Genomic DNA, 26,838 nt, shown 5'->3' with positions numbered 1-26,838 from the left:
TTAATTTTGTCTTCCGCGCTTCATGTGCATTCTCAGACTCCATCCCTCTATTCCTAAATCCATGGTTCGAATTAGCCATTGCGCACTCGAAAGCGCTTTGTGTGCTACGAATTCCGCAGGTTCTTCTTCTTCTTTCTATTTCCTGGTTGGATTTCCGATCTGACATATGAAAGTTGTAGTACCAAACTATTAAAGGCTCTACCGACTAAAGTCTCTTCGGGGAATAGACTCGTTAAAGTTTATTTTCAGATTGGTATCAGTCAAATTCTACAAATTGTACTAACTGTCTGTACTAAATTCTTATCGCTCCTCCCTGCGCTCTGCGCATTGGCTGCTTCTTTTTGACTTAAGGCAGTTATGATGCGTCTGATGCGTTCATGCAGTCTATATGTTTCATGTAATTCGTAGTACTGTGACTCTTAAATGGAGCGAATATTATATTATGTCGACAAAATTGAAATAAATAATTTGAAACCTTAAAAATTGTTTATTTTATATTATAATTAGTTTATTTCATCTTAATTAATTACGAGTTTTTAAATTTGAAAGTCAATTTTCAAAGTTTTTGATGTTATATTAAGTTATGTTAAATACTTTTAATTAATAATTAAAAATGTTATGAAATAATATAATATATGTAATAACAGTATAGCAATATGATATAATAATAATAAAATATTATTGTATAGTAATATAATATAATTTAAAATATAACATTTTTAATTTTCAGTATTTTTATAATTTGTATAATAATTAATGAGCAAACCGCGCAGAAAATCGTTTCGAATAACCAAAGCGTTTCATACCCATTGACAAAACAGAACGATTTCGAAGCTCTGTGCAATAGTAATACAGTCCATGCGTTTCATGCGCAAGTCGGAATGCACCCTTAAAAGTTAGTTGTTGACAGTTTGGCACGAGATTCTATTAAAGACGGCTAATCCTGAGTAAATTTTTGTGACTAACAATAGGATTTCGGTGGTCCAGGAATAATTTTACAACGATGACATCGACAATTAATATAAATTTGCAATTATTAACATACGAATAATACATTATTAAATTCATATATACATTGAGATCTCGAAATATAGTACAATTCGACAAAGAAAAAATATTAACTTATTTTTAGTTAATTTAAAAAACATTCAGATTAAATTCATTATTACTTTTAAATTGTTTTCCTTATTTAATCTAGCAAGTGTTTAAATACAAAATTTTTCTATTTAAATTAAATTTTTTTTAATTTTATATTGTTACTTCTTTCTTTAATTATTTGTACTAACATTTGAATTGAGTAAGGTTACGCAATTTTTGATATAATAATGTTTTGAAAGAGAATTAAATAAGTACTATTACTTTGATTGGAAAGAAAAGTATGGGATTCAACTTTGCGTCAGTTGTTAATATCAAATATTTTATACAAATGATATTATTGGAGTTAAGTAAATAATAAAAATAGTACTTTCTCTACTTGGGTTTTACTTTTTAATTTGGTGGGATTAAACTTATACTTGTTGATAACAAATTTTTTATACAAATAATACATAATATGTCATTAAAAATTAATAAATAATAATAAACGATTTATTAAGACCATATACGTTTCATAAACAAGTAAGAGTTTTAATGCCTATTACGGTTGAAGCTTTTAAATAATTTCTATGTGAATCTATATAATAAATATGTAGTTATTTAAACTGTGCGCCGAAATGATTTTTCAAACTTATAAACGTAATCAAATTACTACAGAAATACCATAAATTGAATTGATAAGCAATTTAATAATTTGATGTCATCCTATTAGAAAGATGTTAATGTACTCAAAAACTGTAAATAAATTTATTGCGAAAAATATTATCTCGCCGGGAGTCGGAGCCGGATCTCTTGTATTCTGTATGAGCGTCATAAGATTACCGAAGCTGTCTAAGATAGCCTGTAGACATACCAGTATTCTCTTGTAAATTTAAACCATTTTTTTATTTGTTAATGTAATGTAAATTGATTCTGAGATCAATCGCTTATTACGTCTCTTTCTTACATTCCAATGTAGTATATAGAATTGATTGTTCGAATTGTGATGCATCATACGTAGAACGAAACGATCATTAAAAACTAGATTATCAGAACATCATAATTATATCAATAGACATACTAACAACATTCTGTTACGAACACAGACTAAAATTCAATCACGAATTTGATTGAAACAATGTTAAGATTTTGGATGAAGAAAATACTAAATAAGCGATTAATCTCAGTCCATTTACATTAAAAAACAAAAAAATTATTTAAATTTAAAAGAGAATATTGATATGATTGGATTCGTTATATCATGAGTTATTTTAAAAGAAGATTGATTTTTCCAAGTTTATAGTTAATATTTATATTTATTGTTAGCTTTTAATTTATTTACATTCTGTTAGTATTATTTATTGTATTCTTTTCCCTATTTAATGACGATAATTTCGTTTGATCTCTCACACTTTCTCTTGTAATATGTTTTACTGTAAGCACGTTTCACATTAACTGATCATCATGAATACTTAATTTAAGTTTTATCCAATACTTTAATAACAATTCAATTAGTATTTTAAAACTTATATTATATTTTTTTTATTATATATTGTATATTACAGATAATGTAATTGTTTGAGTATTCAATTAAATACGACAATTTCAAGTTTTAACTATTGATGACATTATTAATATTAAGCGACATTACACATTTTTAATTCAGTGGCATTTTTAAGACTACTAAAGTTTTAGTACAAAGATAAAGTTGAGAGGGGGTCCGGGCATTACTATTAATGACTGCGTTCAGCAGAATATTTATTTTGCAACTGTTAGAAGTTTTCTTCGCGCTGATTGGGTTATGCTTTTAGATTAAGAGGAATGATCCTATCTCAGCAGACAATCATAAAACGATTGCAAAACGGTTGTGTTCTGCTGAACGCAATTCAAGGCAATTCCTATACAGCATAAATCTGTAATATTGCAGCAAAAAATTCATAAATGTTTACTACGCATCGGAGTCTGCAAGAGCACGCGAATCTCGAAATTTACGGGAATTCGCGAATTCCGAGGTTCATCAATGTATCGCACTAGTTGTACCGATGTTAAAAACCCCCCTGTTTTAATCCACGGATGAATTGTGGATGAATTTATATATATATACAATATATCGTATGTATTAAAACTTACTTTTTTAAGAAAAGTAAAAAAAACTAAAAATATGTGCTTCTCAAATAGAACCTTAGTGATACGTTATGTATCTTTTTATTTCAATCTAAATAATAACAGCTTTAATTCTCTTTCAAACAATATTTCTTATTATTTCTCGAAAAATACATATGAAATCGTCTTGATATTTTTACTTTTTCAAAAATATTCTTATTGATCTTCTTATTCCAACCCAAGGAATGGCAGCTTTAACTCTCTATAAAAAATTATTATTTCTCGAAAAAACTTAAATTAAAATTAAAAATTAAAACCCGAATGTACTACAGTCTTTGCTAACCAAGTTAAATTCTATAAAAATAAAAAGTAAAACCCTCAAGTGACACAATCTTTATTATTTGTTTAACTCTAATGATATCTATCATTTGTATAAAAAATTTGATATCAACAACTGGCGCCAAGTTAGATTCCACAAAATTTTTAATATTATTCATATAAAAGATTTGATATTAACAACTGGCGACAAGTTAAATCCTATACCAAATTAAATGAAGAATATAATCCAAGTAGTACTAGCTTTAATTTTTATTTTTACAATAAAAACCTAAATATATACAAACCTTTGTATTCCTATTGAAAGATCTTCCAATTCTTTAATTCTTCTCTCTTAAAAAAAATTATATCACAATTTATAATAACCGGCTTAAGATTTGGTACGATTGGATATAACAATTCATTCCAAGATATTTTCTCTTCATCAAAATAGTAATTATTTAATTCTTCTTTAAAACATTATTATTACAAAATTGTGTTATCTTGTTCATTTTAAGTTAATATTAAATATTCTATACAAATAATAGATATCATTAGAATTAATAGATATCATTAGAATAAATAATAAAGAGATAATACCACTTGAGATAGACTTTTTGATAGAATTTTAACTTCGTTAGTAAAGTCAGTAACGCATTTGAATTTTAAGTTTAATTTTTAATAATTTTTTTTCAAGAATCAATATTCTACGGCTTAAAGCTTATTATACCTATTGTGATTTGGAATATACTTATTGTATTTAAGCTCGATTGCATCAACATTACTTTAACTCTAAGCAAGACTTGAAAAAAACTCTCTCTTTCTTTCTCCCCTCTCTCTCTAAGAGAGAGAGAGAGAGAGAGAGAGAGAGAGAGAGAGATTGCAATCGGGCAATTAACCTTAGACAATTTCCAAAATTTCAAAAACATTACGCGCGTGTGTAAAATAAACGTCTAAATGTACGTCTAAATAAATTTACCTCACAGTTGTGAGTACTACATATGTATCATACTACATATGTATAAATTATTTCCTTTTTATGAATACATCATATAATAACATTAACATTTAAAAATATATTAATATATATTTACTGATTCATTATACTCTTCAACACATACATAGTATAAAGATTACAATTGTCACTTAAATATTATACATAGAATATATTTTCTTTTTGCCAAGACACATCATTAGAGTTTTACTTACAAATGACAAATAATCGTAAATGTTATCGCCTATTGATCAATTTGACGAAATGTGTAATTAACATTGATAATCATTTTAATATAATTCATGATAAATATATAGTTATTCAAATTAAAAAGGATAAGAAGACTGGTTTGCGTATAAACATTTAAAAAATTGTTAGACAATCTTCTTGGAATATCTGGTGCAATATTTTCGAATTTAGTTATTATAATATAAATGACTCAGTACAATTATAAAATCGCAAATGATTTCTAGTGTTAATAAAAATTTTGTTTTTGTCAAAAAGACTTTTTGATTACTTCATGTTGATCATATTAGACTGGAGCCTAATTGTTTGAACAGAAATATATCGTTCATCCAATTATAGTTATCCTTATCGCGTTGCATCTATTGATCCGCGAGGCTGTTATAAATATTATAATAAACCTCAAATTGCACTTGTGTCTTTTTCACACGTAAAAAGGGCACAATTAACATTCGGAATGTGTTTAAGGCGATACTTTAACATTGGGAATTCCGATTGTTTTTCCTTGCGTGAAACTCATCTCGGAAGTAATTCTCATATGCAATTGCTTAGGACCGTTTTCTCGCGAGTAAATAAATTCTACAGGCGTGTAACATTCTTATAAAAAATTTCACTTAACTGGGAAGAACCGGCAGTGGTTTGCTTTTTTCCCGTTATTCAATTCAAAATTTATTAAATTATATATATTCCACTAAAAAACATGGATAGATATCCTCTGTATCTTTCTATTATCTCGCTTTATTTGCTAAATTTTCTTTCCCCTTTCTTCCCTCTTATTTTTTGCATTAACTTTTCCATGAATTATGTATATAAATATTCATTTGCATTTCTATACCACAATGATTATAAAGTCACATTTATGAAATATTGAAGCGGCAAAGCTCGCTAAAAAAGAAAGAGGAAGAAAACATTTTAAGGAGCTAAACTACAGCAGGAATTGGTTTTTCGTGCGGTCTTGTAAAACGCCTTCGACTGAGCGCTGAGTCCTTCCGATTTAGAGACTAGATCATCCAGCTTCTCTCCCCTTTGCAACACAGCTTCTAAGGTATTGTGCTGGTAAAAAGTATCACATTAAATTTTGAATATTTGTGCAGTATTTGTATTTGAGGATAAGATCTAATTTAATATGTGATTTAATTTGTACTTAAAAAATCCGAGTGAAATCCAATAATTAATTTTATTTTCTAGAATTTTTTAGAACTTTATTTTCTAGGATTTGAATAATATTTCATATATAAGAAATAATATTTCATATATTGTATTTGCAAATTAACTAGTTATAATTTCGAATAATTATAATAAGTATCTATAAGATTCAACATGTACTTATAAGTAGTTTTTATTGTACAGAATCGAATCTTTTATAAGTAGTACTAGAATTTTAAGAATAAAGTTGTTAATTTAAAAAATGTAATATAAACTTGTATTGCATAGCTCGATGGAATATATTATAATTCAATACTTAAAAAAGAATTTTACGAGCTTGGCTCTTGTACGTGTATGCCATGACAATTTATTAATCTCAAATGTTACAATAATGTAATTATAATATCAAACAAATGTTCCACCCTTAATGTGGTCCTTCTCAATGAATAAAATTAAAATCGTACCATACTGTTATTCATGTATAAATTAAGATATCTAGCAACTTAAAACCTTAAGACATAAAAAGAGACACGCTTCCTACTATCTACATTACTTGTTATCTTCCATGTTGTGGATCTTCGTTGTGACTGAACATTTGAATTTTCGACCATTTTTAGCAGCTAATATCTTGTTAACTATTGCAAAAAATGCAAAATGGTAGAGAATTTTTCTTTTCAGTTTAGTCCATTCTGTCCTTATATGAAATATTTATCATTATTTTTCAAACACCCTGTGTATTGTCTCATTGTTAATTACCAAGAGATCTAGTGGAGGACAAACAATTCAGGATAGAGAAATAAGGATTAATGTATGGTATCATTTTGTTAAGATCTAATGTTTGCCTTTTATTGTGTATCATTTCAAATACTGCTCTTTTTATATACGGTTCATTATCTGGGTTACGCACGTTATCCCAATCAAAATCATCATTTTGATATGGTCTATGTTCCGAGATAACTGAGAGAGAACCGCTCCTTTTATTGATGTCTTTCATATGCTCTAGTATCTAGTCTTTTCGTTTGTTCTACATACGTGGCCTCACAAGTCCTTGCAATCTATTTTATATACTACGTCACATTTATTAATTTTTTTCGTGTTATCATTGCCTGTAGTAATGATCTGTTTAGTTTGCAAGGGAAAGCAGCAAGCATGTTGACTTTGTTAGCAATAGTAGTAAATCTGTTCGATATGCCCTTTATATATGGAATGATGAAAAATTTTTTAGTTATATTTCCTATGTCATTTTTACTTTTGTTGTGTTTTTTTTATGATACATGTAAAACTGTAATCTTTTATTAATGATTTTGAAAATGAAATTTAGATAGCAGTTTTTTTTAGTAAAATGTCAATTGTTTCTTTAATATTTTTTAAGTAAAATCGTGAATGTACTATTAACATTACTATTTGTTGACTATTCTAAAAATAATTCCTTTTTTGTGTACTACTGGATGTTGTAGTAATTAAGATACCCGACGTATTCTTTTTGAATAAGTCAAATATGATGCATTGTTCTTCTCTAATTAAGTTGACATCTAAGAAGCTAATCTAATGTTCTGTCTCTGTTTCCATGGAAATGTAGACGTTCATGAATAGAATTGAACATCATGAGTGTTTCATTTATTTCATCATTCGGGATGGTCAATAAAATATCGTCAACATATTTAAAAAAGAATATAATTTTTTGATAGCTATTGTCTCAATATTCTGCATTGCTATGCCGCAACTATAGATGAGAGAAGAGATTCATTGACACCAAATATTTATTTGTAATAGATATTTTTAAAAACAAGCAAAATCACGAATATTTATTTGATGCTTATCTTTCTATTTCCTGGATTGTTTGTTCCCTACTAGATCTACTGGCAATAATTAACAGTCATGTATACACAAAATGATTTTTATTTTGTACTTGACAATCGACAAGGAAAGTCACGTTAATTTTAATTATTTTTAATATTCGCACAGTTAAATTAGCAGAGAAATCATAGGTAACCAGATTACACATCATATAATTAAAACAAAACATTTGATAACGACATACAATTACAGTATTACACATTAGTATTTGGTCTGGAAATTATGATTCTTCTGACGATGTAAATTTGAACAGAAGAACACCAGGATAAGAGTCATATAATCGATGCGACTAACGAAATATATGCGGGTGCACAAATGTACAATTACAACTAACACCGAACACAACATGAAAGATAACAAGTAATGTAGGAAGGGCTCTCTTTTTACTACATCTTAAGATTCTAAATTATTAGATATCTTAATTTATACATGATAACAAGTAACAGTATGATACGATTTTAATTTTACTCATTCAGAAGGATCACATTAAGGATCGAAATGTTCGTTTAATAATATAATTACATTATTGTAACAAATTAATAAATTGTCACGACACACATGTACAAGCCAAGCTCGAAAAGCTCTTTTTTAAGTAATACAAAAGTTATAATATGCAGTATTAACGTATAAATTGATATTTAATTTACAATATTATCTTTAATATATTTTATTTTTTATTTGTAACACTTGCAACTTTCAAAAATTTTTTCGATCGTTGATTATTAATTATTTCATTTCATTATTTTATATTTTATTAAATAAAAAACAATAATAAAAAACAATTTCGTATTTTAAAAATTATTGTGTTACTTATTCTTATTTATGATAGTTTTAAATTATAATAAAATAATATATTGAATCATCTAAAAAGTATCCGCGGTTTTTTGTCACTAGATGTGTTGACCATCAACACCATCTAGTGACGAAAAACCGCGGATATTTTTTAGATGACTCAATATTAAAATGACACTAGTTTAGCAAAAAATTACTTTGAATTGGATTACGTGTCTCTTATAAATTTTTGGACGCTGAAAATGATACTGCAAGTGAACAAATTCTAGCATGTTAGATTTCCAAGAGATAATTGAGATTTAATAAGTAAAAAATAACTTTTATGGCAATATTTGACATTTTTTTTGTAAAGGTTAACATTATCGTGAAATTCCAATCAGAAATCACGATGTTCATTCGCTATAAAATGCATTTCTTTTTACTTCAACTACTACTTTTTACTCTTTACTCATTACTTTTTAGCCATGTTAGCCAATGAAGGATTGAAGATAGGAGCTATTTCAAATATAAGAACTCCGACAGTGTTATATGTATGCGAAATTTTGAAGGTCATATTTTGATAACTATATCTAATACTTTTATGCACAGAATAAGATGAATCAATTGGTGAAAATACATAGCTGTTTTTCAAAAATACATAACTGTTTTTCAAAACTTAACAATGTGTAATGTGCAATTATATATTTATTTTATAAAATAAACTGTGTGTGTGTCATAGTTACAAAGCAAGCTATTGTACTAAAAAAAAAAAAAATGCATTTGATAGGAAATGAATAATATATTCATGATCGAAATTTTAAGATAATGTTAGCCTTCTTTACAAAAAAATATCAAATATCGCAAAAAAATCATTTTTTTACGTATTAAACCTCAATTATCTTGGAAATTTGATGTGCTAGAATTTTTTCAATTGCGGCGTCATTTTCAGCCTGTGAAAACCTATAAGAGACACATAGTTTAAAGTAAAATAAAAAAACAAAATTTTTGTAAATTAGTGTAATAATTGCTTTATATTTATACAAACACTTCGATTTAAAAAAACAGTAAATATGCTGAATAGGGAAGTCAGTTTCGATGATCTTGACCATAACATATGTTATTTGAAAAATGACGTCTCTTTTCTAATATATGAAACAGAAATTTTCTGCTTTAAAATATATTTTACGACTTTCCACGCGAAGTGAAGTCCACCCCACTTCTCTCCCTGCCAAGGGATGTCCGACTTTTCACACGAAGCGACTGGCAGGAGGGAGGTGGAATGAGAGTCACTTCGTGTGGAAATCGTGTGCTCCTAAGCAAGGGGGGAAAGTGGGGTGAGAGTTGTTTCGCGTGTAAATCGCGCGCTCTTAAGCAGCGCTTCTTGACAGGGGAGAATGGGGTGAGAATCGTGGAAAGTTGTAAAATATATCTTAAAGCAGAAAATTTTTGTTTTATATAGTAGAAAAAAGACATCATTTTTCAAACTTTTTTTGTTAATAATTATTTCCCTGCTTTACATGAAGAGTCAATAATTTTAGATATAGATACAGAAAGGAGTATGAGATGAACGAATTCAAGGAATACAACTTCTCACGCAAAGCGACCATGGTAGAAAGGATTGGACATGGTGTGCTCAGTTTGGGCAAATTACGGAACTACGCCAAATTATGAAATTTTTGCGAGTCGAGATACTGTTCAAAACCCAGAATTGCAAACTGCGAAAAAATAAATGATGTTACTATGACTGATCTCTATGCATCTTCGTCAAATTTTGCTATCTTGAAATTTTGCTCCTTTTCTCTCTTCGTTTCGAAGCGTAGTGCAACATCAACTATTAAGCAAGTGTTAAAAGTGATTTCAAAAGTTTAATAGAGCATGTATTATGAAATTATTCGAAATGGATTCTTATTGGAATTATTCAATTATTCCTTAAATTTCTATTGTATTTTCTAGAAAAGAACGAAATAATTCCATAGATGCCCTGAGGAGGATTTCGCCGAACTAAACTCGTTGGTATAATTGTTGGTACCAACTGTACTTATTTATTTATTTATGTATTGATTTGTTCATTTACCCGGGAAAAATGTTTTATACATAATTGTATATATATTGACATCACAATATAATTATAAATAAATATACAATTATAGAAAATTATAGAAAATTATATGAATTTTACAATATTTTATAATTCACATATAAAAAAATTCTGAATTTTAAAAATTTCTATATCATTTTATAACTGTTTAGAAAATATCTCAAATTTTTTTATACAAATCTTACAATATTTCAGAATTCATATTTATGAAAAATTCTAAAAAAAAAAATACAGATATTTTGAGTATATATTGAGTGTGGGAAAAAGTTCGTGGCGGTTTTTTAGTAAAATTCAAGTATTTTTCTTAGAGTATTAAAATCAATTTATTTAAATCAAATATGCTCCATTATTTTCAATAATATTTTGCCATTTTTGGAGCAGAACCATAATCCCATCGCGATAGAACTTCTGTGGTTTCTGGTCGAAAAACTGCTTCAAGTAATTTTCACAGGCCTCTTTTAAAGTCAGCTTTACATCATTAAGAGAGTTCTGCAGAGACCTAAACAAATGATAGTTTGAGGGTGCTATGTTAGGATTATACAGTGGATGCATTAAGACTTCCCACACAAGCTCTCGCAATTTTGGCCGAGTTATCAAAGATGTGTGTGGTCGAGCGTTGTCATGATGGAAGATGACACCCCTCTCCTATTGATTAATTCTGGTCGCTTCCTCTCAATTGCTTGTTGTAATCTCTCCAGTTGTTCACAGTAGAGTTCGGAATTAATTATTTGATCGGGCGATAACAGCTCATAGTGAACGATTCCCTTCCAATCCCACCACACACACACAACATCACCTTCTTCGTCGTCAATTCAAGTTTTGCGATTGCTTGTGCCTTCTCTCCTTCCTTTATCCACGATCTTTTGCGAGTTCGATTGTCGTATCCATTTTTTATCACCAGTTATCATTCTCTTCAGAAATGGCTCAATTTCATTCCGTTTCAGTAGCGTATCGCAAATGTTGATTCAGTCCATCATGTTCTTAACACTCAACTCGTGAGGAATCCAAAATCGAGCTTCTTTTTGTATCCAGCTTTGTGTAAATGATTTAAAATTGTTTTGTGGTCGATGTCTAGTTCCCTAGCAATCTCCACAGTGCTCACATGCTTATCACGCTCGACTTTTTCCATGATTTCATCACTTTTCAGTGATTGGTCGACCGGAGTGAGGTTCATTTTTTACATCGAAATTTCCAGTACGAAAACGAGCGAACCATTTCCATGCTGCTGATTTTGATAGAGTATCTTCATCGTAAATAGCACAAATTTGTTCACAAGCCTGTGCAGCATTCTTGTTTTTATCATAGTAAAACTGCAAAATGTAGCGAATTTTTTTCTTATTTATTTATCCATTTTCAAAATAAAATAACTTTTGATCCACTTCACCGATTTCAATCTTTTTCGGCTCAAAACAAAGGTTGAAATGTCACTTTTAAAACGCACGTCTAGTGTTGTCGATATAATTAGTCGTTACCGAGTACTGAGCACTTAATGTCATCTAGTGAAAAAAACGTCACGAACTTTTTCCCATCCAATATTTCTAAAATGTGTTTCAATTCCTATTATAATTCCTACTCACTCCAATAAGCGCGTTAAAGTGAGTAGAAGCTATGATAGGAACATACAACGCAAGAAACGTTGGTAGTACTAGATGATACATGATAAAAAGAGACCGAATCTAAATGATGTGCGTGCGATGAAGACAATAACTAAGATTGACTAAACTGGGATCTGAACGGTCATCGAATAAGCAAGAAGCAGAGAGAGACACTTTCAAACTGAGCACACAATGGCCTAGTTTACAAGATCGAGGATTCGATCCGTCAGAATGCAAGAACTAACCAACTGCAGTCGTGCATTCCCCTGTTACAGTTGAATGACAAGGGAATACTCGACTGCAGTTGGTTGGTTTTTACATTCCGACTCGGATCGAACTCTCGGTGTAAACTAGGTTCATGTAATCCTTCTACCATGAAAGCGACTTTCACTCCCACCCTGCCAAGGGACGCGCGACTCTCCACACAAAGATTGAATTTTGATTAAGAATATACATCGACAACACGGAATAAAAAAATCAAACTCGAGAATGAAACATAGTATGGAACATCGCGGAAAATAGATTGCGATTTTAGTGCCGTTACGGGAAAAGTTAGAAATATATACATGATAATGCATACGAAATACACATGTATGCAAGTTTTATTCTTAAGCAGAAATTCCAATTTGTATAAAATTTCATTTTATTTGACTAAATAGTAAATGCATCAATATTTATTGAAAAATACACATTTTCATGCATAGTCATAAATTATCATTAATTATTAAATTATCGTTTTTTAATTTACCGAGTTATTAAAAAACTTTGAAATTAAAAAAAAAAATAAAACGGGATTGAGCGACAACTTTGCTTCTCAAAATATACTCTACGTATGAAAATACACAAATTTACAGGAAATTACAGGAAAATAAAAAAAAATTTATCAAATCCTCTAAACTGACAGTTTTTTTTCCGATAGGAGCACTTGAATTTGTTCTTCCATATAGCGCTTTTTTCGAAACCGTGTTTCGAGCCTATCTTTTTCGTGACTAGCAGCTTGAGTTTGATCTCGTTCTTTTTATTCCGTGATTGATAAGAATGACTTCGATGTTTGACAGCGAAGTTAACCTCAAAACATGCTATCTAAGATAGAGAAATATCGGCTGTATATATCTATATACAGCGAGCGGCAAGAGGGGGACTGTGAGTGTGAATCGCGAAATCTGACCGAAAGTTGCAAGTAAATTCCAGCAGTGACGTACTTAATGAAAAATAATTTTATCACAGTGTTTTGAAAAGCTCTTGACATCAGCTATTAGATTCTAGAATCAAAAATAAGGTGTGAAAAAATCAATGCGCCCTTGATCTGACCTTGGCGATGCCACTTAAGGTCAGACTAACCAGATCAGTGAATAAATCATTTAAAACTCTACAACTTTTGCAGGAAACATTTCTCTCAAAAATTTTTAATTTTCGAGATATTTCATCGGTCTAGGACTTTTTACTCACATAAACGCTTTACAATAACAGCCTTCATTACAAAATCTTATTTATTCAACAGTGCAAGTTAAGACTTTAATAATAACGGATTTTTATAAAAACAAAGAGAAATTAGCAGATATGTTTCAAGAAAGTGATAAAATTAACCATTACTTTCTTCTGTTCAAAATGTGAAAAAAATTTCTCGGACCAGGATAATTTTAACTACGATTTTCGAATTCAGCAAGTAAAACTAAGTAAAACTAAATAAAAATATAAACACGATCAGCGGACATCCAGCGGAATTATTTTTAATTTGTAATTATAACGTTTCATGATTTGACAGGTGAATGGCTTGCCTTTTCGATTTTTTATTTTTTCATTTTTTTTTGTATTTCATACTAAAGTAACGATTTGATTTTCGATATAGAATTCATCTTTGATTTGTTACCACTTGTTTTGCCAACCTGAATGCCATAATGAATGAAGGTGGATTGAGTTGTCACTCCCTCGTCTAGCCATGTAAGGTTCCATTTTGTGTAATAATTGTGAGAGGTTGTTTTTATTGTATAAATATAAGATTTTTTGTTAATAGGTATAGATAAGCAGACATAAAAATTACTAGGATTCAGAGACCAATAGGAAACGATCTCGAAGATAGGTAGATGGCAGTACGAGATCGTGACTTGACAACTTCGGTGTTGGCAACTCTGGACACGCCCTACTATATATATTATTCCTTGTATACACACGAGTGCGATGTATCGTACATTCACAGCCATTAAAGAGTTTACTTTATTACGTAGTTAAATTAAGAGATATTCTTTATCGATAGCCTCCTATCCTCACAAATTGGTAGCAGAACGTGGTTGGCTTAATGTATCCGTGTTTTTGGCTTAGTGTATCCGAGTGAGGCTATCGAATATCGTGAGTTTGCTTGAGCATAAAAAAGACGCATTTTCAATATGGCTGAAAATTGGAATTTGAGTTGTGTGGAACCGCTTGACGACACGAATTATTTCCTGTGGAGCGAAAAAATAGAAGGAATCTTAAGGACAAAGAAACTTTGGAAAAAAGTAATGAATGTGAGGCCAAACGACAAACCAGAAGAAGATGATGAAAGATATGCGGAAAAATTTAAGCTATGGAATGATTGGGATGACGATAACTACGCCGCACGTACAGTCATGATAAACACGATGAGTAAAGCTCAATTATTGAAGTCACAGTCACGAAAAGGATGCAAATAAATTATGGAATCTAATTAAAAACAAAATGGCAGCGGAAACTGAGCAGTTGAAGGCGAGATCATTAAGTGAATTGACAAATCTAAAAATGAATAAGGACGAAAGTGTAGATGCGTACGTTAATAGAGCTGAGGCTTTGAGAAACCAATGCAGACAACTCGGTAAAAACATAGAGGATTACGAATTGAGGATGTATATTATACGAGGACTAAAATCTGAATTCGATCAGAATGTACGAGTGTTTGAAACACAGAGGGAGCTAACCATAAATGACATAAGATATGCATTAAAACAAGAGGAAATACGAAGAGACAAACATAAAGATGAAAAAACATCGAAAGAAGAATATGTAAGAAAAGCCAGAGATAAATCAAGAAATAACTATACATGCTACAATTGCGGAATGAGTGGTCACAAATCAAGTGAATGTCGTAACAGGAAGAAGTGCTTTAATTGCCAGGGATACAATCACATCGCGGTTGATTGCAGAGAACAGAAGAGAAACGTTTCACGTGGAAGAGGATTTAGAGGAATCTCAAGAGGAAGAGGAAGAGGACGTAGTCAAGGATATAATGAAAGTACATTAAAAATTACAGATGAAGCGGTATTAACTGTAAGAGATCGATCACACGTGAGTACAACAAAAGTAAATAAAGAGCCTGAGCATGAAATAAAAAAAGGTTATATATGGCTATTAGATTCAGGTGCAACAAGTCATATGGTAAGCAATAAAGTCGTATTTGATAATATAGAGGACGATACAAGAGACATTATCTTGGCTGACAAAGAAGGAAAAAAACTAACCTCAGATGATCGAGGTGAAATAGTAATAAAACAGAATTTTAATGAAGATAGAATACGGTTAAGAAATGTACAGGGTGGGCCATCTATTGGTACGTTTTTGAATTTCGTCGTATGGCAACACCGAACGAGCTACAGACCCGAAATTTTGACAGTTTATTAGTCATACCGTCCGCGGCACGAAACAACATGTTTTCTCTTGAAGAGCGTTTTGAAATTTTAAAAACTTATTTTCAAAGTCAGTGCTGTGTCGCCGAAACTGTACGAATTTTGAAAAGAAATATGGGTCGTGATAGAGCACCCACCGAAGGAGCTATACGCAAATTGGTGAGGAAAGTTCGTGAGAAAGGGATGTTAGTGGATGACAGAAGTGGTCCCAGAGCTCGGACAGTGCGCACACCCGAGAATATTGAAGCTGTGGCCCAAAGTGTGAGACAGAATCCGACGACTTCAACTCGACGCCGATCGCAGCAACTGAGCATTAGTCGCACCAGAGGAGAATACTGCACAAAGACCTCGGATTATTCGCCTACAAGATCCAGATGACTCAGGAGTTGAAAGCAAATGACCATCCGCTTCGATATCAGTTTGCTGTGTGGGCTATAGACCAGCTCAATAATGACGTCGATTTTGGTCGAAAAATCATCTTTTCGGACGAAGCTCATTTCCATCTCGGCGGATATGTGAACAAGCAAAATTGCCGGATTTGGGGCTCGGAACAGCCACACACAATCGTAGAGAGACCAATGCATCCTCCAAGAGTCACAGTTTGGTGTGGATTTTGGAGTGGTGGCATAATTGGCCCATTTTTCTTCGAAAATGATGCTGGAAACGCCGTTACCGTCAATGGCGAACGCTACAGAGCCATGTTGACCAACTTTTTATGGCCTCAAATCGACACTATGAATGTGGACGACCTTTGGTTTCAACAAGATGGCGCCACATGCCATACAAGCCGACTTACCATCGACCTTCTGCGCACCAAGTTCAACAACCGCATAATCAGCCGTTCAGGAGATGTCAATTGGCCTGCGCGTAGCTGCGATTTGACACCGCTGGACTTTTTCCTGTGGGGTGCCGTTAAAGACCGATGTTATGCGGATAATCCAGAGACAATTCCAGCTTTGAAAAACAATATTACGACTGTTTTGAGTGAAATTGGCGCCGAGGTAGTCCAAAATGTCATTAATAATTGGGGTGACCGAATGGCATACTGTAAGGCCAGTAGAGGGAGCCACATGAACGAAATCGTTTTTCATTCTTGACGCGGATACTTTTAGCTTCACAACAAAAAAAAAATTAATAAAAAATATCAATGTATGCTCATTTGATCGCATTTTTAAAAACGTACCAATAGATGGCCCACCCTGTATTATGTGTACCAGACATTAATATAAATTTATTATCGGTAGCAAAAATCACCGATCATGGTTACAAAGTAGAATTTGATAAATATGGAGCCATTGTTTATAGGAACAAGGATGAGATAAAAATGACAGCCGTCAGGGAGGAGAATGCGTACTATGTCAAATCGTCTGATAAAAAATGAAACAGCAGCGAGAACAGAAGAAATGGACATTTGGCATAAGAGATTCGGACACACAAGCAAGAAGATCATCGAAGAAATGAAAAAAGAAGATCTAGTGACAGGATTAAAAGAAACAGACAAGGAGATAAGTCAATGTGAGACATGCGTGGAAGGAAAAATGTGCCGTAAAGCGCATCCCAGATTAACACATAGAAAAACCAACAAAATAATGGAACTATGGCATATAGATCTAGTAGGTCCCATAAATCCGTCGTCATATGGCGGTAAGAGATACATATTTACCATTATCGACGACTATTCGGGAGTAATATTTATCGATTTTTTAAAAGAAAAAAATGAAGCTGGTGAAAAATTAAAGAAGCTAATTTTACTGAAAGAGAATCAAACTGGAATGAAGTTAAAGGCTATCAGATCTGATAATGGAGGAGAATTCGTAGGAAAGAACTTACAAGAGTGGTTCAGCCAGAAAGGAATAAAACACGAATTAAACCCGGCAAGAACACCCCAGTGTAATGGTGTGGTAGAAAGAGCTAACAAGTCAATAATAGAAATGACAAGAACAATGATGACAGACTCACAAATGCCGCTAGTTTTTTGGGCTGAAGCAGCGTGTACAGCAGTGCATATAAAAAATAGAAGCAAGACATCTGTGCATGGGAAGACACCCTATGAAATTTGGAATGGTAGGAGACCGAATGTAAAATATATGAGGAGATTCGGATGCGTAGCATATTTATTAAACAAGGAACCACAAAGAAAGAAGTTTGATCCCAAAGCTATTAAAGGAATATTTATTGGATATGCAATGAACAATACGTACAGAATATACATTCCCGAAAATGGAAAAGTAAAAGCTGATTGTGATGTAAGGTTTTGATGAGACTAGGAACGGATGTGAGTTATTAAATACCGAAAATTCTAAAAAAATTAAGAAAGAAGAATTAATAGTTATAGGATTAGAGTGCAGAGATGAAAAAGAAACTAAAGAAGAAGAAGGGATCGAAGAAAATGAAGAAAATGCAAGAACAGAAGATGAAAGCAGTGAATATGAAGACGCAGTTATAGGAGAATCTTCAGAAAATGAGAGCGATGACATCACATCAGAGAACGAAGATATGGAAACAGAAATACAACAGATGGAAAAGAAAAATAGAGGAAGACCAAAAGGGACTACAAAAGAAATGATAGAAGTTCGAAAACAACAAATGAGAGAGGAACAAAGGGAAGAAGGGGAATACAGAAATCTTAGAAGGTCTGAGAGAATCAAAGGGCAGCAGATGGCATTGATGACAATGGAGAATGAAGTACCGAAGAATATTCAAGAAGCGAAACAATCAAGTGAATGGGTACATTGGAAACAGGCAATATTTGAAGAATTAAAATCAATGGAAAAACATGAAGTATGGAACACTGTAACTAGACCTAAAAATAAGAAAGTGATCAAGAGCAAATGGGTATTCAACATCAAGGAAGATCCAAATGGAAAGCGACGATATAAAGCACGATTGGTGGCCCAAGGGTGCGGACAACGTCCTGGAGTGGATTATGATGAGACGTTCGCTCCTGTGGTAAAAACTGAAACAATAAGATTGCTATTCAGTATATCTGCCCAAAAACAGAGAAGAATGAAGATTTACGATGTAAAAACCGCATATTTACACGGGAAGTTAAAGGAAGAGATTTACATGGAACTACCAGATGGGATACAAGAAAACCACGAAAAAGTGTGTAAATTAAAAAGAAGCATTTATGGTCTCAAACAGGCCGGAAAATGTTGGAACGAATTTCTAACAGAGATTATGATTAAATGCGGAATGAAATATTCTAAAGAAGATCCGTGTTTATTCTATGCAATAGAAAAAAATAGATTCGTATATTGCGGTATTCACGTTGATGATATGATAACAGTATCAAGCGATGATGAATTCGAAAGAGGATTCATGAAAAAGATTGAACAGTATATGGAAATTAAAGATCTCGGAGAAGCAAAAAGTGTACTCGGAATGGAAGTGACACAAGAAGAAGGCAAGGTGTATGTAGATCAGAAGAATTATATAAAAAGATTACTTGAATTATACGAGATGGAAGAATGTAACATCGTAAGATCTCCAATGGATTTAAACGTAAAAATGGAAGAGTACAAAGAGAGCGAAAGAGTTGACGTCCGAACTTATCAAGAATTAATGGGACGACTGATGTATTTAAGCGTCCATACCAGACCAGATCTGTCTTTCGCATTAAGTTGCTTATCACAATTCAATACTGACCCAAGAACAATACACATGACAGGACTGAAGAGGATCCTTCGATATTTGAAAGGAACTATCAATTATCAACTACAGTTTGGGAAGCAAAGAAAAATTAAAAAATTAGAATGCGAAACCGATGCGTCGTGGGACAGAACAGAAGATGCCAAATCGTTCAATGGAATCCTACTTTATTGGAATGGAGATTTAGTACATTGGAGATGCAGGAAACAAAAGAGAGTTGCATTATCTTCCACAGAAAGTGAATTAGAGGCAATGTTAGAAGGAGTAAACGAGCTTACATGGACTGCCAAACTATTGCAAGAGATTGGATTATCGAATGAGATACAGTGTGAACTGAGATGCGACAATTTGAACGCCGTCAGACTAGCTAATGGTGGAAATTTCAAAACAAAATCTAAACTCATGAATAGAAGATGCCATTACATCCGAGAGACAGTGAAAGAACAGAACATTCTCGTTAGACATGAGCCAAAAGATAACATGAGAGCAGATTGTTTGACTAAACCCTTAAGTGGCCCCACTTTACTAAAAAATGTAAAGAAATTTATGTCAACCATGAATCAATAAAACCAAGGGGGCTGATTGTGAGAGGTTGTTTTTATTGTATAAATATAAGATTTTTTGTTAATAGGTATAGATAAGCAGACATAAAAATTACTAGGATTCAGAGACCAATAGGAAACGATCTCGAAGATAGGTAGATGGCAGTACGAGATCGTGACTTGACAACTTCGGTGTTGGCAACTCTGGACACGCCCTACTATATATATTATTCCTTGTATACACACGAGTGCGATGTATCGTACATTCACAGCCATTAAAGAGTTTACTTTATTACGTAGTTAAATTAAGAGATATTCTTTATCGATAGCCTCCTATCCTCACAATAATCAGATTGAAGGTGGCTCGACTGGAAGCCGTCTGATCTCATCGAATTTCAATATCATTTCAATAAATCTCTTTCTCGCACGACTTACCACGATAAAACTCTCATTAGCTCTTTTCTTTATTTTTATTTTTGACATTCTCGAAAGTTGCTTTCAATTTTTATATTTCTTATATTTAAGATTGTTTTAAATACAATCTTAAGATGTCATAAGTCAATCCGAGGACTATATTAATATCTTAAGACATTATTAAGACGGTTTAAAATAAAAACGGAACTATGAATACCGCCCCATGTTTTGCATTTATACACATTGTAGCCTTTGAATCCCATGTGACATCCATAGACAGAGAGGGCGGAGATTTAGAGAGAGACATCGTCCAACTGCACACATCACGAGTGCTTTCCAGCAAAGATATAGTCAGACACAGAGAATCGTTTCATCCTTGTTTAACGTAGGCAAACAATGAGGATATAATGATTCACTGTATTATACTATGTCTACGAAGCGATTTCCATTCCACGTCCCCCTCCCCCTGCTGCGATGCGTACGACTTTTCACACGAAACGACTCTTACCCGACTTCCCCCTGTTTAGGGACGCGCAACTTCCATGTGAAGCAACTTCCCCATCTCCCCTCCCATGACAAGGGATGTACGACTTTCCACGTCGCTTTGCATGGAAAGTTGCATATACAGGGTGGGCCATCTATTGGTACGTTTTTGAATTTCGTCGTATGGCAACACCGAACGAGCTACAGACCCGAAATTTTGACAGTTTATTAGTCATACCGTCCGCGGCACGAAATAACATGTTTTCTCTTGAAGAGCGTTTTGAAATTTTAAAAACTTATTTTCAAAGTCAGTGCTGTGTCGCCGAAACTGTACGAATTTTGAAAAGAAATATGGGTCGTGATAGAGCACCCACCGAAGGAGCTATACGCAAATTGGTGAGGAAAATTCGTGAGAAAGGGATGTTAGTGGATGACAGAAGTGGTCCCAGAGCTCGGACAGTGCGCACACCCGAGAATATTGAGGCTGTGGCCCAAAGTGTGAGACAATTCCAGCTTTGAAAAACAATATTACGACTGTTTTGAGTGAAATTGGCGCCGAGGTAGTCCAAAATGTCATTAATAATTGGGGTGACCGAATGGCATACTGTAAGGCCAGTAGAGGGAGCCACATGAACGAAATCGTTTTTCATTCTTGACGCGGATACTTTTAGCTTCACAACAAAAAAAAAATTAATAAAAAATATCAATGTATGCTCATTTGATCGCATTTTTAAAAACGTACCAATAGATGGCCCACCCTGTACCTCTCTCAGTGTCTAAAGTTATCTGCTACTCTTCATGTAAAGCAAGGAAATAATTGCTAAATTTCACTATTAATAACTTTTTAACGAATAACAAGTAACGAATAACACGTAAGCTAAAACTTATTAGAAGTCACTCAGGGTTATAACCTTGACAACATATGTCAAGGTCAAAGTCATTGGTACTAGATCCCCTAATACTTTTACTAACTTTTATTTAATTCAAATTGTAAACAAAGTCATCATGAATAAATTCAAACATCGTGGAAAAGCGGGCTTGTAAGCTGATGTAATAAATGCTATACCATTGTATAATATATTAATTTACTTTAACTTATACTCACAGTTAGTACAATATTAATACATTTTACAGTTACATACTATACCAACAAATGTTTCAAATCCTATAATAATAGATTTATCCTCAGTGTTACAAAAATGATAAATTATGCCATTAATATAATTATTAAAAAGTCATTAAAGTCATACAGTTATTAGCTCTTAAAAATATTTTCGAATATGACATATCTGGGCCTTTTTATTTCTAAGACAAAAATCTTTTTGTTTTTAAAAGATGGCTATCGTCTCGAATTAGAAAAGAAACTTCATGATTTTAATCTTTATATTCCATAAAATTTTAAATAATTTGCGACGAGGATTTCAGGAAATATCAGGAATTGAAAAGTGCCATGAGTATATTATATATCTAACAATAAGTGTAGCATTTAAGGCTATGAGGGCAAATCAATAAGTTTTTTTTAGAAAAACATAGTAAAATACATTTTTTTGATCGATTCATTTTTATTTCTCAACATAGTCTCCTTTCAGCTCGATGCACTTGATCCAACGATTCTCCAACTTTTTCAAGTCATCCGAATAATATGATTTGCCCAACCCCAAAATAAGCTTCCGTTTCGGCGATGAGCTGCTCTCTAGTGATGAATCTCTTTCCTCCGAACCATTTCTTCAGGTTTGGAAAAAGGAAATAGTCGCAGGGAGCTAAATCTGGCGAATATGCTGGGAAGCAAGTAGCGGAATTCGTTGAATTTGGCCATCGGTGCCAGGCACATGTGAACCCATACATTGTCTTGATGGAAGAGCACTTTCTTCTTCACCAAATGGGGATGTTTTTTCTTTAAAATGTTGTTGAAACGGTCCAATAAGGCTGCGTAGTAATCGCCATTGATTGTTTGCTTCGACGGAAGGTAATCGAATATGAATTATACCGCGTGCATCCCAAAAAACTGTGGCCATCACTTTTCCGGCCGACTTCACGATCTTCGCCTTCTTCAGAGCTGGTTCATTCGGTGAAGTCCATTATTTTGACTGTTCCTTCATCTCGGGTGTGAAGTAATGGATCCATGTTTCGTCCACAGTAATGAATCGACGCAGAAATTCATCTGGACGTTCATTCTTACATTGAAACATTGTTCAAATCTCCAAACATTGTTTTAAAATCGTCACACGGTTGCACTTAGTCCACAGTAAGCAAACGCGGCACCCATCTTGCGACAGCTTTTTCATACCCAATTTTATTCGTGCAAAATTAAAATCACTGTGCCATGTGATATGCTTGTGGCCTCAACAAACTCGCGCACTTTCACTCGTCGATCAGTCAAAACAATATCGTGGACTTTATCGATAATTTCTGGCGTAGCAGCCTCAATTGGACGTCTCGAACGAGGTGCATCACATGTGGATGTACAACCACATTTAAATTCATTCACCCAATTGTATATAGCACAAACGCTGATGCAGTGTTATGAACATTATCCAACTCAGCTTTGATTTCTTTCGGTGTTAAACCTTTCATATGTAGATGTTTGATCACAAAACTCGTTTTTTTCCATTTTGCAAAAAATACAAAGGTTATTCGCTTTAATCATTTACAGAAATGAAACCACGCGATGAATTCCGCTCAAAATTTGACAGTAATCAGTTGAAAGATGCTACTTGTCAAAAAGTAATGTGACATGACACTACGAGTGCCCTCTGACAAATTTTCTAAGAACTTATTGACTTGCCCTCGCAGTTTCTTCCTTGGCGTAATGAACGTAATATATGTTACAATATATGTTTGCTTAACGCATATGGCCATAAAGCATAAAAATGTGACCGCAATGCATGTTCGCATCGCAGTATTTTCAATCTAGATCTAAAAAAATGGATCAAAAATGAGAAAAAATGAGTTGTTTTTTCGCTCTAGATTGAAAATTTGCCCTATTTTTATGTCAGATTCGTATTCAGCGATTCAAAAGAATGTCCGCAAGACCTATATGGACGAAAAGAAAACAATTCTCGAAACCGAAATTGGAAGATACAATTAATTTTTACGAACGTTTTATTATGTCAGTTAGGATGCGATCTCTTTTAATGATATCGAAAATATATGCGAATTCACAATACTTTTAATTCGAATGACATTTCTAACGGTTATTAAATCTATATTTAATTTATTAATTATTTTATGTAAATCTTTATCACCTCTTTATTTTTATTTTTATTTTTATTTCAATTTTAATGTTTCATATTGAAAATGATTTGATCGAAACATATATATTTTTATGTACGATTTTTTATTAACTTTTAATTAATTATAACCACCTATCAACTAGCGTTGACTCATAAACTATATTTTATAAAATTTTAATTTTTAATTATAATGTTTTGAAAAGCTCTTGAAGTAAGCTATAGGAATATGTAAAAAAAAATTCCATTAAAAAAATTCAAAGTGACCTTGCCTTGATCTTAATGCCAAGGTCAAACCAATGATACCATCTCCTCCTCGAATTATGTTCTCTTCGAAGTAAAAAAACTTTTGTCTGAAACATTTTTCGATTTAAAAACGTTCTTGGACTGCAGTTGTGCTCAACCTAATGAGCACATTAGTGCTCACCATTATGAAAATTTTTATGAAAATTTATTTCACTTTCATAGTATAAGATATTCCATAAATGTCAATGTGTTTATACAAGTTTTTTTATATACAATATAAAATGCTTCCCGTCTTCGCTACTGCCGCCGGTCGAAAAATATTGTGACTTTAATTACTTTGTTACTTACTTTGCTCAATGATTTCTTAAAAACGAATACCGGAAGCCATATTCAGACAAATTTCATATTATTCCTATATTAAGTTTTATGTCTCGTTGTTCCAAAAAATTATTAAGAAAAACTTTTTTACAATGATTAAAAAGATTTCTTTTGAATAAACTATGGATAGAATATCCTGCGTGTGTGCGTGCGCGCGCGCGTGTGTGTATATATATATATATATATATATATATATATATATACATGCAGAGTAGGCCATTTTAGTCAATACACGCGAATATCTCGAGAAGGAGAAATTTTTTCAAAAAATGTTTCAGACAAAAGTTTTGTTAAGGTTTTACAGGGAAACGTAGTGGAGATGTGAGAGACGAACAAGAGTATGTGAGTGGTCACTATATGACTTTTACTAACAGAATATACAAACGTGCGTGCCGAAGGCAAATCGCGCGGACAACAACGATATGGCGAGAAAAAGCCATGCGCGAGGAGTGTGCGCGGTAAAACGTTAATGTGCACATCCATGGAATAAGTTTATTCGTAGATCGTACGCAGTTAGCGTTTTATGATTTCAACAAGTTTTATGATTTCAAGGGGAAAAAAAGACGATAAGGTTGGTTGACTTTGAAAAGAAATCCTTAAAGTCAGGTTCATGTTACATACAATTTTTTTAACGGCATTTTTTATTGCGAATTCTTGTAGCTTATTTCAAAAACTTTCCAAAACGCTATAATAAAATATTTTTTCGTTAAATACATTTCGAATTATGAGGTTCGAAAGTTATACGGCCGGCATTTGCATTATTCATTTGCATTATCCAGTAGAGTAAGTAGTCCAACAATGAACCGTGCAAATTTCAGAGGCTTATATCTCTTTCAATTATTAAATTGAAAATCTGAGTTTTGGCATACAGTTTATGAATTTAGTTGGCTACATATTGTAAACATAACTTTTAAGTATACTGTAACTTTTAAGTTATTTTTTATATAATATTTAGCCACAATTTCGATTATTTAAAAAATCGAGAAGTTCATTGTATACAAGGGGTGCGTATACAATCATTTTATATAATAAACTACATGTTTTATACTGCAAATTGGAATTATTTTAGTTTTGCCATATTTTAAAATATTTATTTATAAAATAGATAATTATAAGATGGTGAGGATTCACAAGGGCGAACTTTCGTTTTAAGTGAAAACGCATCAAATGAGATATTTTTTATTGAGATTTTACGTGGGAGGGAGAGGGGCCGCATTCTAAATAATTATTACACTGAATTATTATTTTGAAGAGTATCGTAAAAAGGATTATGTGGTCTACAATATACTACGGTTCATTGTTCATTACATCAAAATTATTCATTGTAGACCACCTAATCTTTTCCACGATAATCTTTTAAATAATGTGATAAAATAATATAATAGAAAAGGTTGCTTACAAAATAATAAAGCCAAATGTGCACACAAAACTATTGCACAATGAAAAAAATGATAGGTATAATAACAAAAACATAAAAAATCCGTAAAACTTACGAAAAAAAAACTTACTTTGCAATCCAAAAAATTTTCTTAAAATATGACATTACATAGCCGTTCTTGGCGCGATCTGCCAATCGATTGGAGAGCTGAGGAGGGGTTCAAATGCAAGATAGTAACACAATCTGATAACATTACATTTATAATATCTTATATCACATTTATATATATAATATCTTTGTTAAAAATGATCAAAATTTTTAAAAAGGATTTTAAAACTTGAAATCTCTATTTTTGAATGGTTATTATAATCATTGCGCAATGAAAAAAGTAATATCACATTTTTAGCTCAAATGTATTATATATTCTATTTTTTTAAATTGGCAATTACATTACTTGATACAACAACGTTTGAAGCTTTAAGAATCTATTTCATTAATTACGATACGATGATTTTTAACGGAGTTATGAGCAATTAAAATCAGAATGCTTTTATTTAATCCGCGGGTCGCAAAAAGTAGGAATTTTTTAAAAAACGAACTTTTAAAAAAAACTTTAAGTTTTCACATCAGATAATCGAAACAATTTCGAAATAAATATATTCTGTATATAATTTTGAGCTAACAA

General features: G+C 32.2%; 1 protein-coding gene across 3 annotated transcripts in view; it reads right to left on the bottom strand.

Annotated features, from left to right (window-relative positions):
• Positions 1–1,011: 1,011 nt before the first annotated feature.
• The window catches only part of Ykt6 (YKT6 v-SNARE homolog), a 59,076-nt gene continuing 33,249 nt past the window's right edge, over positions 1,012–26,838 (bottom strand). For 2 of the 3 annotated variants that reach the window (XM_087407546.1, XM_087407545.1), the window contains one exon: positions 4,662–5,782. In XM_087407546.1, coding sequence (XP_087263672.1) covers positions 5,642–5,782 — 141 coding nt within the window. In that variant the 3' untranslated portion in view covers positions 4,662–5,641. Of the gene's footprint in view, positions 1,937–4,661; positions 5,783–26,838 lie in introns of those variants that run through there. The other variant, XM_087407544.1, reaches the window with a different exon arrangement.

Source organism: Acromyrmex echinatior, chromosome 7, assembly GCF_024713525.1.
Source record: "Acromyrmex echinatior isolate Ae372 chromosome 7, ASM2471352v2, whole genome shotgun sequence".
Taxonomy (NCBI): Eukaryota; Metazoa; Arthropoda; class Insecta; order Hymenoptera; family Formicidae; genus Acromyrmex; species Acromyrmex echinatior.
Note: the sequence above shows the minus strand (reverse complement) of the source record. Positions and strands in the feature narration are given on the sequence as shown.